Source organism: Thermobia domestica, chromosome 3 (genome assembly GCF_964235325.1).
Source record: "Thermobia domestica chromosome 3, izTheDome1.hap1.1, whole genome shotgun sequence".
Classification (NCBI taxonomy): Eukaryota; Metazoa; Arthropoda; class Insecta; order Zygentoma; family Lepismatidae; genus Thermobia; species Thermobia domestica.
Genome location: NC_137456.1, coordinates 135,440,446 through 135,457,595, shown reverse-complemented (window position 1 = coordinate 135,457,595; position 17,150 = coordinate 135,440,446). Strand labels below are relative to the sequence as shown.

The 17,150-nt window shown below is 34.1% G+C and overlaps 1 protein-coding gene across 5 annotated transcripts in view; it reads right to left on the bottom strand.

Annotated features, from left to right (window-relative positions):
- Positions 1-11,364: 11,364 nt before the first annotated feature.
- LOC145680760 (uncharacterized) overlaps positions 11,365-17,150 on the bottom strand; it is a 29,140-nt gene continuing 23,354 nt past the window's right edge. For all 5 annotated transcript variants that reach the window (XM_081751744.1, XM_081751745.1, XM_081751746.1 and 2 more), the window contains exon 6: positions 11,365-14,821. In XM_081751744.1, the coding sequence (XP_081607870.1) occupies positions 14,732-14,821 (90 nt within the window). In that variant the 3' untranslated portion in view covers positions 11,365-14,731. The remainder of the gene's footprint in view (positions 14,822-17,150) is intronic.

The following is a 17,150-nucleotide window of genomic DNA, read 5'->3' as shown; positions in this document are numbered from 1 at the left end:
TCAGCACTTTGAAAAATCTGAAATTGCGCTATTAATTTCAACGAAAGGTTTAAACTGAACATCTACATCTCATATAGGCTCGGTACTGTTACGGAACGTTAAACTCCGCACAAATTGTATGGTAATCCTTTGAATAAATGCCAGGCTGTCCAAGAAGTCCTGCACCATCAGTACACTGACCTGCATAAGGTAAAACTTTGGAAGCATAGGTGGCGCGCCACCAGTGAAAACTGTTGGCAGACATAGAGGACAGGTTCATGAAATCAAGTAAAGGCAAGTACTGTGCGTGTAGCAAGTGTTCCCGTAAAGTCAAAAAGGGCAACATGAGTGAGGTCCAAGTTGCAATTCGAGCTGTGATACGATTTTTATGAAAAAAAAAAGGACAAACTGTAAAAGCTACAGCGGAGGGAATCTGTCGTGTAAAGAACAAAGCAGTACTGGATCAATCGACAGCTTCCCATTGCTTCAAAAAATTTACTTCGAGTGATTTAAGCCTCGCAGACAAGCCCCGCAAGGGTAGACCTTCTATGGACATTAATGACCCTCTGCAAGGGTGGTGAACCACAATCGATATCACCTGTACAAGTGTGTTGGCAAGAGTCATTGGGCATCCAAATCGACAGTAAACCGTCGATTGCATGAGATGGATTACGTCAATCAACAGCCCCGACAAAGTCCCCATGAGCTGACAGAAGAGCAGGCCCAACGCAGTGACAATTTGCGAGGCTTTGCTAAGAAGAAAAAACCCGCGTGATCTTCTTTCTGGAGGAGAAATGTCACAGATGAGAAATTAGTGCTTTTGAAAAACCCTGACACATATAAACAGTGTGTGTGTGGGGGGGGGGGGGGGGCAGGAAGCCCTAGCCAATGTGAAACAGGACAGATTTGGGAAAAAGCTCATGCTGTGTGTTTGTTGAAATATTGACGGGATAATTCATTCTGAATTTGTTCCAGCGAGCGGTGAACTGTACTCTGAACAATTACGCCGAGTGTATGGCATTTTGAACGAGAAATATCCGACATTAACGCGGAGGAAGAGGTTATTGCTGGAAATTGACAATGCTCCGAGCAATCAGTCTCCAATTGATGGGTTTGAGTTGTTACTTCATCCTGCCTATAGTCCAGACGTTGCACCTTCAGATTATTGTTTGTTTCGCTTTCTCTCACATTTCTTGTGTGGTTGGCAATTCAATTCATATGATGAGATGCATGTTGCCTGTCGCGAGTATTTCAATTCTAAACCTGCCACCTGGTATCGCCATCAAACTGAACTGTTGTCCCAAAGATGGGTGAAGGTAATCGAACATGATGGCCTGCACTTTACTGAATAAAGGTTTGTCTTTGTTTCTGATATTTTTGTTTCATTTTTCTCCTTGTGTGGTGCAGAACTTTTGGGACAGCCTGGTAGTTTCGTCACCAAACTCTTTGGCTACTGGCTGTTGTGTGAGTTGTCCTTGGTATCTCCAAAATTTGCACAACTTTCCTCAGTGTTAATGTCTAGCCTATAATTGTTACTAATTTTAATATCGAGTTCTAATCGTATTTTATGTATATCTGAGAAAGAGAGATACTTTCGCATCTTAATATCATTGCAGAAAAATTACAACACAGAAGGAAACATTCCTATGCAAACAAATGTACTGAAAATATACTGTCGAAATGACGTGAAAACAACACAACATTAAACGGAGAAGATCTCTAGATTGTCTTAGCTACCAGATAAGCCAAAACAACAACGGCGGCAGGCATATCCTTCGTATAACTAGTGGACATGATGAATACAGATGTTAATATACAGTTACCAGCAACTTATAAGCGCTAAACAGCTTATTTTCTTTCCTTAGAAATTTGTAGAAATATATGAACGAATATTTTTATACGGTAATAGGAACATAATTTACATCTAAATGTAAATTTGCCATTAGTTACACCGCATTGTATCCAAACAGAACTACCAACTTCGCAGTTTTGGAGAAATATAATGTGTAACCGGATATAGACTTTTGCCGGTAACTGCATGATGCGCAAGATATGTATATCAGTAAACAAACACAAAATCATAAATCTTCAGGCTTTATTTATTGACTGACGATTTGAAACGGTTACAAGGCAATACATTCCTTTAAATAGTACACCTAGATGAACCAACATACAAACAATTACGAAAAAATATTCACAAAGCCATTAATACGTACTTACTTAGTATACAGTTTCGTTACATTCATGTTCCAAGAAATTCCTCTCTTAGAAAAGCATGGAATTCAATAGCCAACTTGGAATCAACTATTTAAGATTTCACTCATTGTACTACTTAAAACACTGAAACTTCTCATCACTGATTATGCTATAAAAGAAAAGTTTTAGTATCCACTGCCATCAGCACTACAACTTTCTTTTGTGCTTATATATAAAGTGGTCTCTCAAATGGATAACCAAGAAGACAAGGCTCATTTTAAAAATAAGTTTCTGCGCACATTGTAGGTCTTAACTATCCTACCGCATATTGACTTTCAAGTAAACTCTCGGCGAAAGAGCTCTTTGACGCTGGGAAACTCACTGTTAAGAGATCCGTCCTGAGTACGACTTTTGATGGGAAGAAACAAAAATACTACGGCCCAATATAATATGAATAGCAGTAAAATTCAAGCAATGATGTATCTGATTTAAGAAGAATGGACTTAAACTTGGATCGTTGTGTTCAACCAAGTGTAGAAATTAAAGGTTGCAGCGGAAAAGGTGACCGCGAAATCTCAAAAGAAAACACTTATATTACTTCAATATTTGCTTCGAATTTTCAATGGTGATTCACATAGAAATGAAATTAATGTACAGAGTATACAATGGTTTTATATAAGGTCCATTTTTTTTTCTTTGTCCAGAAAAACTACTTAAGCATAAAAAGGGCGCTTCTATTTAATTCATGTATATTTATACGTAATGAAATGACTATCAAGATTAGTATGTAATTTGCTTCGAAACTTTTCTATTAAATACGAAGCGAGATAGTTTGAGGTAGTTAGGGCCGTACAGCCTTTCTATCAACAATCGTCTCCTAGTTTTCTGCTTTAGACGCGAAGACCTGAAGACCTCAAAAAAAAAAAAAAAAAAAAAAAAAAAAAAAGTCAATTTTACTAACATTATTAGAATTTACACCCAACAAAGGTTAGTTCTCCTGCGCCTCTTCTCAAATCAACCTACTCAAATTAGCAAAGGGCATAATCATAGGAATATTGCACTTCAAAGTTGAAGAGTCAAGGAACAACGGACATCCTATCCATGCACCAAAGGTTTCCTATATGGACATGAATCCTATCCAGTAAAAGACAAAAATATTATTGTTGCAACAAGGTCAGAAACAACTAGCTTTAATACATACAGACAAACAAAATGCAACTGAGCAACTTACTAAATTGCTGGACATAAAACTGTCGAAGAACATATTCCCGGCGCCGATGCGCCTTCCAACCACTAGGGTACACAACCCCACAAGATAATAACAAATGCTTACACAAAGGAATACAAGAACACAGGATCCCAAGATACAGATAAAAGAAGTGAAAAGAAAACCCTTTATACCTCGTCGATCTTCGTATTTTCTTAGTTTTGGACGCTAGTCCAGTAATTAGATATTTTCTGTAATAATATTGTTATCAGAAATCTCTCGTTTTTATCACACTTTCCAATAATAAAAAGCATTTAAGAGATCAACACGCTTAATCGTAATTATCAATATCCACTTTCGTTTTATTTGACCTCTTATGAGGCATCTTCTTCATAGGCACAGACAATGCATCCCGGTCGTCTTTATCCTGAAATTGTGATTAAACTTTTAAGTTAGAAAATGATTGTTGTTTTTGTAATAGTATTTATGAATACTGGACTTTTTTTTATTTTACTTTTTTCACAGTAAAGTTGATATTTTTTTCATCTGCTATTTATTAGGTTAGAATCCATTTCCCTTTATTTCTATATTTTCCAGTGTTCCATCTAAAGAATCCGAAAAAAAAGTAAATAGGTAAGTTTGATCGGTCATTTTTTAGTATGTTATCTTTCTTTTTTCCTCATAAATTCAAACTGTTTTCTTTCACGTATTGAAGTATCCTGAGAAAGTTTGCATAAGGATTCCGGAAATTCGGAAAAAGGCATCTGAGAATTCCGGAAATTTTACGTTCTTTTACGGGGAAGGAAATAAAAATCACCAGTTAGGAACAGGGTTTTTCGTTCACAAAAGAATATTACCAGCAATTAAACGGGTTGAATTTGTTACTGACAGACTTTCGTTTATTACTCTTAAGGGACGGTGGTGTGATATTATTGTTTTAAATGTACATGCTCCAACTGAAGATAAGGGTGACGATATAAAAGATAGTTTTTACGAAGAAGTGGAACGGATATTTGACCAACTCTTGCGATACCATATGAAGATTCTATTAGGGGATTTCAATGCGAAGGTAGGACGAGAGGATATTTTCAAACCGATTATAGGGAACGAAAGTTTGCATAAGGAAAGTAATGACAACGGTGTTAGACTCGTGAACTTTGCAACATCCAAAAACCTAATCGTGAAGAGTACAAAATTCCCACATCGCGACGTTCATAAATACACTTGGACATCACCAGACGGAAAAACACATAATCAAATTGATCACGTTTTAGTAGATAGAAGAAGACAATCTAGCATAATTGACGTCCGGTCGTTTAGAGGGGCTGATTGTGACACTGATCACTACCTGGTAGCAGCGATAATACGGGAGAGATTATCGTTGAATAAATGTAATACTCAATGTCCGAAAACGGAGAGATTTAATTTAAAGAAATTAGAAGAGAGCCAGGTAAGAGAGGAATACCAGATTGAAGTTTCGAATAGATTCTCGGTTTTAGAAGACTCGGAGTGCACTAGTGTTGAGGATACTTGGATTGAAATTAGAGATAGCATTAAAAGTGCAGCAATAGAAAAATTGGGACACGCAGAAATACGTAGGAACAAACCATGGTTCGACCAAGAATGCATCAAACTAGTAGAGAAGAGAAAACAGGCAAAATTACGGTGGCTACAAAATCCGAATGAAATAACTACACAAAATTTCGCAGATATCAGGCGGGAAACTTCCAAAACGTTTAGAACAAAGAAACGGGATTTTTTGAAAGCTAAAATTAAGGAACTTGAAGATAATAGTAAAAATAAAAATATTCGGGACATGTATAAGGGGATCAGCGAATTTAAGAAAGGCTATCAACCTCGTGCTTATATATTAAAGAAATCTGACGGAACAGTTCTCACTGATACGGATAGCCTCTTAAATAGATGGAAAGATTTCTTTGACGATTTGCTGAACACGCAGCCAAAAACTAATGTGCGTGGAGAAAAGGAGATACACACCGCAGAACCGTATATTCCAGAACCCAATCGAATAGAAGTGGAAGCCGCTATAAAGAAATTAAAGAAACACAAATCTCCGGGTGTAGATGAAATTCCGGCTGAGTTAATTTTAGCTGGAGGCGAAAAATTGTGGAACAAGATACACAAACTCATTCTCCTTATCTGGAACAAGGAAGAATTGCCACAAGAGTGGAAAGAGTCAATCATTGTTCCAATTCACAAGAAAGGCGACAAAACTGACTGTAATAATTATCGAGGCATTTCTCTTCTGTCAACATCCTATAAAATCCTTTCAAATATTCTGTTAGCAAGATTGACCCCATACGGAGATGAAATTATTGGAGATTATCAGTGCGGATTTAGACGAAATCGATCAACTATCGACCAAATATTTACCATTCGCCAAATACTCGAAAAGAAGTGGGAATACAATACCCCGGTACATCAACTATTTATTGATTTTAGAAAGGCTTACGACTCGGTTAGGAGAGAAACATTATACAACGTTCTTACAGAGCTTGGAATACCGAGAAAGCTAATTAGATTAATTAAGATATGTTTAAGTGAATCCCAAAGTAAAGTCCGGGTAGGAAAATTTTTGTCCACGAGCTTCCACGTCGAAAATGGCCTGAAACAAGGAGATGCGTTGTCGCCATTATTATTTAACTTTGTGCTGGAATACGCCATAAGGAAAATCAAAGATAGCAACCAGGGCCTAGAGTTGAACGGCATTCACCAGGTTATGGCATATGCTGACGATGTAAATTTAATAGGGGATGATAGGAGAACAGTAGAAATAAATGCAGAGATCTTATTAAACGCTTGCAGGGACATGGGTTTAGAAGTAAATGCAGAGAAAACTAAATACATGGAAGTGCGTCGGGACCGTAATACGGCAAATTGTGGAGGCGTTAAAATATTAAATAATACTTTTCATAAAGTGGATACTTTCAAATATTTAGGATCAATATTAACAGACGAAAATCATATTCACGAAGAAATTAAATGTCGACTAAAAGCAGGGAATTCGTGTTACTATTCGGTTCAAAATCTCTTGTCGTCGCGAATTCTGTCGAGGAATTTGAAGCTTAAAATATATAAAACGATAATCATGCCTGTTGTTCTGTATGGTTGCGAAACATGGTCGCTTACTCTGAGGGAAGAACATAGACTGAAAGTATTTGAGAACAGGATCCTGAGAAGAATATTCGGACCCAAGAGGAACGAGAATGGGGAATGGCGGAAGCTTCATAACGACGAACTACATAGTTTATACGGTTTACCCAACATTGTTAGGGTCATCAAGTCTAGGAGGCTTAGGTGGGCAGGTCATGTAGCTAGAATGGAAGAAAGTAGAAACGCTTTCAAAGTCTTGACTGGTAGACCCATAGGAAAACGACCATTAGGAAGACCTAGGCGCAGATGGGAGGATAATATTAAGATGGATCTCGCAGAGATAGGAATACAAAGTAGAAACTGGATGCAGTTAGCTAAGGATAGAAGTCAGTGGAGAGCTTTTGTGAACGCGGCACTGAACCTCCGGGTTCCATAGGCCATAGAGTTAGTTTAGTTAGTTAGTTATTGAAGTATCCTTCTTAGTAGCTCTTGATTTTGTGAAGTTAGTATCATGTGCACAGAAACCGTATTGCGTTCATATTTTTATAATATTTTGTAAAAGTTTAATTCTTTTATAGTTAAAGAGATTGTAGATTGCATTGGAAACTATGAAAGTTCATTAAGCCAACTTCTTCCGTACACCAGCATAGGTTTGTTTTCTCTTTTCAAAATAAGGTTTAACAGGCGTTAAGGCAGTACTGAGCATCATTCGGTAGTATAGGACTATTTTGGATCTCGGCCATTTTTTGGTGACTTTCCATGTATGTGAGTAATAGATTTCTCCAAGTTTCTTCCTAGTTGCCTAGACCAGATCTAATTTTTCTATTAAATTGAAAGATTTGATATTTTAAAATTATCTTTGATGAAATGCTTGAAGTTATAAAGTAGTAATTTTATAACTTCAAGCATTCCCTTTATCGCCGCAGTTTTAGGTAATTCATCTGCTTTTTCATTAATAGAAAAAGTTCGATAACAAATTAACCCCTAGATAACAGATAACAGATAACAGCCAATAATAGATAATAAATCTTTTTTCCTTCTATTACAATGATGATCTATGGAATTTCGACTAAAAGAACTGGGTATATGAAATCATATAGCTGATGAACACTAAAGAAGTGACCCAATGCATACATGCAAAAATATTTGTTGTGTATTAAAATCGTGGTATAATATTCCCCGAGGATAAAAAATACCCGTCGGACAGCTAAACAATGGTTCTGCTTTGGGAGCGGAAAAGCATAGTGGTTATCTGCGTTACAATTTCTATCATTGTCAGTCATTAAACCTGAGACATTCTGATAATAAACCAACAAGATACTAATTAATCCTAATCCATCTCATTCAAATAATTATTATATGTATTTATCACCAAAGTTTGCTTCATAATGAATGTTCGAATCTTACTTTGAAAACGAGCCTTGTAGTCTTGTTTTACTGGGATTCTATAACACTACCCGACTGATATACTGTAAACCTATGATGAAAGTTTGAGATATACTTAAATAAATTGTACTTTGTATTAGCACTCTTGGAAATATTAAAATTGTGCAATAGATTATAATATTTTTGTACATTCCGGATTTTTAAAAATCTCTTCAAGAGCAGAGATATTATCACAAAAAAAATAATTCTCTTATAAACACTTCCCTTATAACTATCTAGTTAGCAAGCGATTTAGCTACAAACTTTCACACGACACGTTCAAGATGTATACATGCATATACCAATTACTCCATTGAAATTGCACGAAAAAAAAAAAAAACTTTCTTTTCTAATTATGGCAGCAGCGGATTTTCTTTTTAAAGCACTTTCATAGATTCAATTTCGTAATACTCACATGTCTCAGTAAACAGAAGTAACCAGAGTACATTATTACTACAGAATAACAACTTTATAGTATATCACACAAAATATCATTATTTTACATATTATATTTTGATAAACAAGTCACGTGAGACAAATTTGAACTCTACAACAAACAACGAAAATATACACAATATATATAAAAGAATACTAGGCCTCATTAAGTTTGACTAGAATGTGACAAAAAGTATAACTGTAATTAGTTAGACTGAATTATTTTCAATTTGCAAGAGCCAGATAAGTTAATATTTAGTTTTTTCTTTGTTTACTTTTATAAATAGAATATATATAAGAAATAAGTGTCTTCAAATATTTAGTTTAATTCTTACTTCTTAAAGCATTTAGAACAGGACTGCTGTCAACAATAGCATATGCAATAGATCTATTTATCGAAAGGGCGATAATAATAATTATAAAACATGTTATCTATTATCATAAATAGCGAGAGAGAGAGAGAATGAAACGAAAAATTATATGTAGTTTTAAATAAGGATGTTTACGTTTTACAAATATTTTCACGGTATTCAACTAAATAAACAGTTCAGCCGGATAACCCTTTTCGGGCTGTACTGCTGAAAAGTTTAAGCTTTTAGTGTACCTTGAAAAGCCTTGCCAGGTATATTAACAAAAAGTTTTGATGCTTGGAACATTTGATTATACAAATTCATACCTGAAGAAACTCGGAAGTTCAATGCCACAGGAGCAGAAGCTCGCTCGTGGATTACGATTCAATCGAATTAGGATTATTAGCTACATCTCTAATATTCAGCTTTTACTGTATATACACTTATATCGTATTCTATAATTAAAAAGAAAAGCATAAAATTTTACCACGTACAAATTCATTCACTCGCCACATATACCTCATAATTGACATCTTATGAATTATGTAGTTCAATTCTGTATGTCTATAAACAGACACCGAGAATTAACGTATTATTTACATGGAATATAGAGAGAATAGGGACAGTATTTAGAAATGGAAATCTTAAAAACATATCTCATACGGTAGCCTATTTTTTTTTTATCCTATCACCATCTTTAAGAAATGTACTACTGATTCATAGCTAGAGACTCCTCATTAACAGAGTGTCAAATAGTGTCAATTCATATTAAAAGAGAGGGAACAAAACGATCATGCTATGGCAATAAAGTAAACGTAACATACTATTACCAGATTCATAGACTGCCCTGTTGTCTAAACGAATTCGCATATTGCTGTGTATAAAATTGTCGGTGGGTCTCCCATCTCTAGTCAAAAACTACTAATAGATAAATCTTAATGTTATACTCAAGTTTTACAATAATAACTAAACTGCAGTTCCTTTAAAGCTCATATTTTCAGACTTGTACGTAAAGTGTTTTGCTACTTGAAATTTGCGATAAAGAAGTCAAGAACAATATAAGTCAGGGATGCAAATAAGCAACGAAATTTTACTCGCCCAAGGAATAAGCTACTAGCCCACATCTCACAATAGAAATTATTTACTTACCTTCGGTATGATATTAAATACTCGCCCGCACCGATGAACCACTCGCCCCGGGCGAGTGGCTATTTGCATCCCTGATATAAGTTATAGCTTTCTTCTATTTAGTTCTATCAAGCAGGGATAGATTCTCCATTAAGAAAGTATATTATTATTATTATTTTATTTAGATTGTCTAGGCATATCAATATATCAATGCCGTTTCTAAAATATATTAGGCCAACTATTTAATGTTCCCCTCCATTTATTTCTACTTCGTAAAAATCATTTCTTGTTTCGCTATATTTGTATTTACACGTATAACCACTATAAATTCACATGAGTGTGTGTCAATGTATTTTAGCAGAAAATAACTACTAACTATTCTATAACAGGATACACAAGAGTAAGATATGCATCCTTTGAGTTTATTTATAAAACTGCTATTCAAGTAACTTACATTATAGTACTCTTATTTTCATTCGAATGTGATGCAGCTTACTTAAATTAAACAAACAAAACTTTCTGTATTTCTTTAGTGTTATAACATGAATGAATTATTGAGGAAGGTAAGTTTATAGCAATATATATAAATATATATGTGTGTACGTGTATTTCTGATATTAAAGAAAAAAAGTCTAATAAACATCAGTCGAAAAAGTTTCCTTCCAATCATAAACTGCCGAAAATGCAAAACATCAAGTTTTAAAACGCGCTAGCTTCAAAACTATGGGTCCTATCACAAGCAGATCAAGGAGCCACAAAGTAGCTAGTATGCACTCTATCTAAACATTCAAATTTTAAATCCTCCGGTACTTGCAAGACGGATACTCAATTATTACTTAAAAGTGAACCCTTGTATCCCAAGTTCGTTCAAACAACTTTTTTAACCGGTATTTAACAATTGTAAAATATGGATATTTAGATAGAGTGCATATTAATTTTTGAGTAATTCCTTGAACTGCTTGCGATAGGTCTCATAATTTCCATGCCACGACATTTTGAAACGTGATATTTCGCATTTTCGGCTGTTTCTAACTTCGAATGTTTTTCTTTTTCTTTCTTTTTTTCAACCCATGTTTATTAGAACATTTTTTTGTTTTATTTGATATAAGTTTGATAATCTAATTTCTAAACATACTATTCAGGTCAAGTTTAATTTCATTTCCCTCTGCGAACACAGGAACAAGCTAATACAGAATGTATTGTTAATTTCTGCATATATATAATCAGAATTTCTTGCGTGTATTCCAAAATCCTTATCATAATGTTCGGAGACCATGCTGTCCATGAAATAATAAAAGGAAAAATACATTTGAAGCAAAATAGAAATCGGCTGTTTCTGGAAAATAAGTTGGAAGACAAACATTAATGATTTTAGAAAAACGAGAAATTTTAGAGGAAGTTAAAATTTGTAAGGCAGAAGGAAATCTTGAATATTCTGTCCAGAAAAGTTATCCCCAAAACAAAATATTTCTTTAAACAGCATCTCTATGTTATGAGTTAACTGTTTTGAGTTCCTTAATATAATATTAGTTTTCTCTAAATATTCTACATAATTTCAGTGCCTTCGAGTGGCTAACGCGCATGCTTACTGTTGCGTGGTCCTCGGGTCGATTCCTGGTTAGAGTAATTGCCCCAGATACAAATCAGAATAGGGGTTAGGATCACACTTTTAACAGTAAGATCCGTCTCATATAACTTCGCAAACCAATCCAAACGAACTGTAACCTGAAATTTTCCCTTTTCCACGATGTCTGAACTTAAGAACTTAATTTAATATAACAACAAACCTGAATAATGTTCCCTTTTATGTATTTTTAGACAATATTTCCAGTGCTTTCCTTGGGTATTCTTCGTCCGGGTTATAAGCCTTAAGATTACCCTCCTGCTGGTCTTCACATAATTTCGTTGTAACAAACAGTGGTGCAAAATAAATATACAGCGGACTCTTTTTAATTCGAACTTGGATAATTCGAACAAAAGCTTATTCTCCTTGAAAACTGTATTAAAAGCAATGGTAAAAAATCGTGGGTAAATCTAACATTTTAACCTCCTGTTTGGATAATTCGAAGTATTTGCAGTGGAAAAATTTGCAGTGTTCGACAAATTGCAAATAGAACAATGTCATTTCAACTGGTTTTTATTTATGTTACCTTATCCAGAAGTGCCCATGGGAAAGAGAAATTTTGTTGATATCACCTCAGCTGGACTCCCTCCCGTTATAGAGAATCCGGCAGAAGATGGCTGGTACGCATCTCTCCACCTCCTCAATAACCTGGAAGTGTCCATCCCTTCTGTTGAAATGTCAATGATCTTGAACCCTGTCCTCCACTAGCAAATGACTTGCAAGAACGAGATATTTGTGCAATTCTTTTTAACTGAACTAAAACAATGACAGAAAGGTAAGCAGATTCGTTTCTGATCTATTGGCGTGCATTATGCACTATGTCGAATCGCGGCGACTATTCTAATTCCTTACGAAAATGTGGTGCTTTATAGGTAAGGTGCATTGCATGTTAATTAGTTTTTCATATACAGTACAGTTATTTTGTTCCCTTGATTTTACTTTGAAATGAGTTTTTGGTTAATTCGAATTTTGGATAATTAATTTTTTTCTTGTCCCATTGAACTTCGAATTAAAGAGACTCCACTGTATATACAAACTTTTTCCAATATATTATATTACTTACTGAACTAACCCAAAACCAAACCTATTCTATATTTTTTAGTATCTAGTCCTGCAATCTTCTTTTGTTGCATATGTTTTCCAACACTATGTAAGGTTAAAGCCTTGTATTCGAGGGAAGTTCTGGAAACATTGGATAAAAATACATAGAAAGAAACATTACTCAGGTTAGATGTTATTTGTTTAATGTGTTCCCTACGCTCAATAACCAATAACTGGACTGAATTTTTTCTTCATATACACTTATTATTACTTGCTTTTGTGAATAATCTCCTGAGCGTTTACGTCGAACTCAAATCCGAAATGTATTTTCACAAAACATGGAAATTTTTACAGTAGTCGCAGATTCAAGTTCGATTCCCAGTGGGGCTTTTGCTTGCTTGCTTGATTTAAGTTTAGCGAAACTTTCGGTATCGTGGACAAATACGTTAACATGGGATCCTAACCACATGAACTCCCACCGGGGGTTTAATCGTTCGGCTCTCGCGTTGCAGAATATGTCCACACCTCATATATCCTCAATAAAGCGATGTTAATTTCAAATAAACATTCTTACTTTATATTCTTTACATCAAATTAAAAATATATAAAGCAAAGTGGCCTGACGAAAAAGTTACGCGTGTTAACTAAATGGAATACATAGTTGTAGAATTTAAAAAATCAAAAGTGACGAATCCATTTCACAGATGGTGTAACAATATGATTGTTCCGAAACAAAAGAAGTTTACAGTTTTGTAAATTATTGACTTCTAAACTAACACATTATTTTGAACGAAAATAGAATTGTGATATAATCAATAAGAGTTAGGATAATTTTATTGCAGAGGTATATGAAACGTGTGTGATACTATAGTACGAAACAGTGTTGCCACACTTGGTACAATTGTACCAAAAAAAATCAAATCTAACTGAAATTATTATTATTACTATTTTTTAATTTATATATGCATTTTTTAAAGTCTTCTTATGAACAATTTGTAACATAAATGAGAAAATTTTCCAAAATTTTCAGTTTTTGTATTATATCATATCAACACATGTGAAAATCAAAACTAATTATACATATGCTGTCCTGCAGCTAAAGTGGAAAAAAAATGTATGTCAATATAATGCAAAATAAAATCAAATGTAGTTAGGTAGGTACGAGAATAGATCTATTCAGAGCATGGAGATAAACAAGTTTCGATACAACACATGATATAAACATAGTTACGTTTTAGTACATTGAGGGAAACAAAACAAAGTAAAGAATAGGATGAAAAATACATTAAATGTCGATACTAGTAACAAATAAATAAACTCATTGTTCTTACAACTACAACTTACAACTATTACTTACATCTACATATACATATATATATATATATAACAGATAATCGAAATATACAAAGGAAACCATCAATTTATTTTTTCTATTTATTTATCTGAGTTGAATTCATACTTAAGAAAAATATCATGTCTTTTACAGCTCAATATAATTAAATATATCCTTAATCACTAGCGTTCCTAATTTTTTCTCCATTTTAATTATCAAATTTTGCAAGAAAACACCCTAAAGCATCTCAATGTATCAACGTCGTTTGTAAAATATATTAGGCAAACAATTTAGAATAATATAATGGAATGTAAGTGATAACAACTTCAACAAAATCATGCACTGCTTCCTCATTCGTCACAAGAAATAACTATAATACTTTTTCGCGTCCAGTCTATTATCATTTCCATACGAAAAACGAAACTACAAGTTCTCTTCAAATGAGGTATTTGATACAATATATATCATTTTTCGAAATGATATACAAAATAACTTAACAAATGATAAGAAAAGAAAAAATGCCATGGTCTGCAGGACATGGGTTATGACTAATCTTTGTTCATTGAATAAAATACTTGTTCCTTTGTTCTAACTATTAATACAAATTTGAAATGGACATTTCAACATTTGATTCAGATACAGTTATCATGAACTGTACATATATTTCGCCCATATAAAAGTCAGATAATGTAGCTGCTGCAGAGTGCGCAGAATAACTTTTTCGACCATGATCGTACATACAAAATTTTACATGCAATTCTTTATAATACCATGTGCATAATTGTACAAAAATATAGTGCAAAGTATTTCACTTTTAAAAGACATGACTGGAACTCAGACATCTCAACACCTATTGTTTTACATCTTAAAGGGACTCAATTACTCACAATAATACATAATTAATACAAACTTGTTTTCTTCATAATTCGAAGAAATTCCTCTTGATTAATTTCACCATCGCCATCTCTATCAGCTTCCCTTATCATTTCCTGTTTATATAGAGAAAATATATCAAAGCATTTCCTACACAAAAAATTCTAAGTAATCTATTTTTGTCAGGATTTGCACATAAAATATCGGATTTGTATTTGGCATATCACTTGAAACGTCAAACAATAGCAACTTGATAGAAACGAATTTTTACTATTCAAAATAGGCACCATTACATGCTAGATACTAGATCAATACTTCTTGCGACGAGATATATGTGTATTAATGTCACTTTCGTCGCAGTTTGACATTATGAAGAAACTGCTCAAAGGCGTTTCTAACAACTGCTTCATTGGGCAACTCTTTATTTTTTTAACGTATTCTCATAGTGCAAGTACTCGTGATTTCGATTTTATATTATTATTCTTGCAGTGACAAAATTTCATTTCTGTTTACCTTGATTGGTAAACAGAAATGAAGTTCTGTCGCTGCACTCATTATTATTATTTATTTATTTCCACTGCATTTGGATGGATGGAGCAATTCATCTCGGCATTTAGTTTTTCACCGATTTTTAAGAACGAACAGTGAATAATATATGCAGCACACCACCAGTCACTACTATCCTACATAAAGAGTCAGTTTTGGTATGTGTTTGGAACCTCATCAGCATCTAGCCATTGCGTAGAGTGATGACAATAATATTTATTTTTCGTTACATGTCAGTACTCTGTACAAAAATGAAGTGTTTTGATTCCCGAAGAGCAGAGGAAGACGCACTTGCAGGCGACTGACTCGCCATGTGCTGTTCAGTGAGCTCCAGCCTTTTCCAAGTTCCTCCGGAAGACTGGCATAGTCTTGTCTTTGCTCTACCCTTTACAGTTTGGATAGGTCAAACTCCATTAGTGCTTGCAGTTTATCACTGCCCATTGTTGCTGATGCAAGACACTTTCAAGAGTCAAATCAACGAATTGGATGTTTTCGGACTACTGCTGAATAAGTCATTTATTAAGTATGTTTGGTCCAAATGCTGTGCGCATGTTTCTGGCTACCTCTGCTCGCTGTAGCAAGTTTAAACTCGTAAAGAAACATTGGCATGTTGGCACTCAACTGATTTCTTGCTCACGTGTAAGCATATTTAGGCCTAGTCATCAATTTCCGACTATCTGTTGGCATTTCGGAATATTTACCATACGTCATCTCAACATCAGATATTTTACATGCAAAGACCTGATTTTTTTTTAAGTTTTTAATGTTTCTCTGTTGTTTTGTTTCAATTCGCCGAACATTCACGAGTGATTGTTTGCTTCAGTCGGGTGTGAACGTGAGGGGGAAGTTTCATTTGAAAGGGCTCTTCTATTATGGATATCACACCTGCAATTAATTTTTCAAGCTTTCGTCGAATAAAAACAAAACAACAAAGTATGCAAGTTAGATTCCATTTATTTCTGCTATTAAAAACAAAAACAAAAAAAAAAAAAAAAAAGTTAACTAAATACAGATATGAATATGGCCTACAAGATGTATGAAACGGAACTTTTCATCATTTATCATTTATGCCATGAGCTCATATATTAATGAATTCATTTGAGCAACCAACAGCTCTAATTTTAAAGTCATAAAACAGTATAACAGTAAACGAAGCAACAGACAATCCAGCCGTTTAGTAATCATGGATCAGTGGAACGGTCAACATAGTGGCTTTCACCATAAAAATGTTTTATAAAAACAATGATAGTTTGCAAATTGCGCAAACGGACTTAAGATATGTTCTTAATGTACGACGTTCGTATGTGATTTCTTCTTGTGGGGCTACAAGAAGTCGAGCGTACAAGACTCGTTTAAAGAAAAGATATGAACTGAAGCAAAGAATTCATTATAGACATCAAACGTGAAACTTTATAGTGAGCTAGGAAGGACCTCAACGGCAGATTACAAGTACAAAGCTAAAGGAAAAGATACCACCCAAAAGACGTAATTTCCAAAACTTGACATTATTGGGAAACAGAAATGGAAAGGTGTAATGGTTTAATTTTTGTCAATATATGTTCTTCTATATGATTTCTCATGTTATTTTCATTTTTTCTTTTTTAGGGGGGAGGGGGTCAAAGTTCTCGTTTTTCTTTGTTATCTTACATTTTTGATATTTTATTATACTTAGTTCTTTTACCACATAAAATACTAAAATCTGCAATAAGTTATAAAAATTTTAATGATTACTACACACACTAATTTAAAAGCTTACCAGTTGCAATATAGAAACAATCTACGATGTTACTCTTAACTCTCGTAACATTTAAGAGTCACATCGTAGATTGTTTTTATATTGGTTCCGCTAAGCTGTGAGATAAAGTTTATAATAATCATTACAATTTTAATAACTTATTG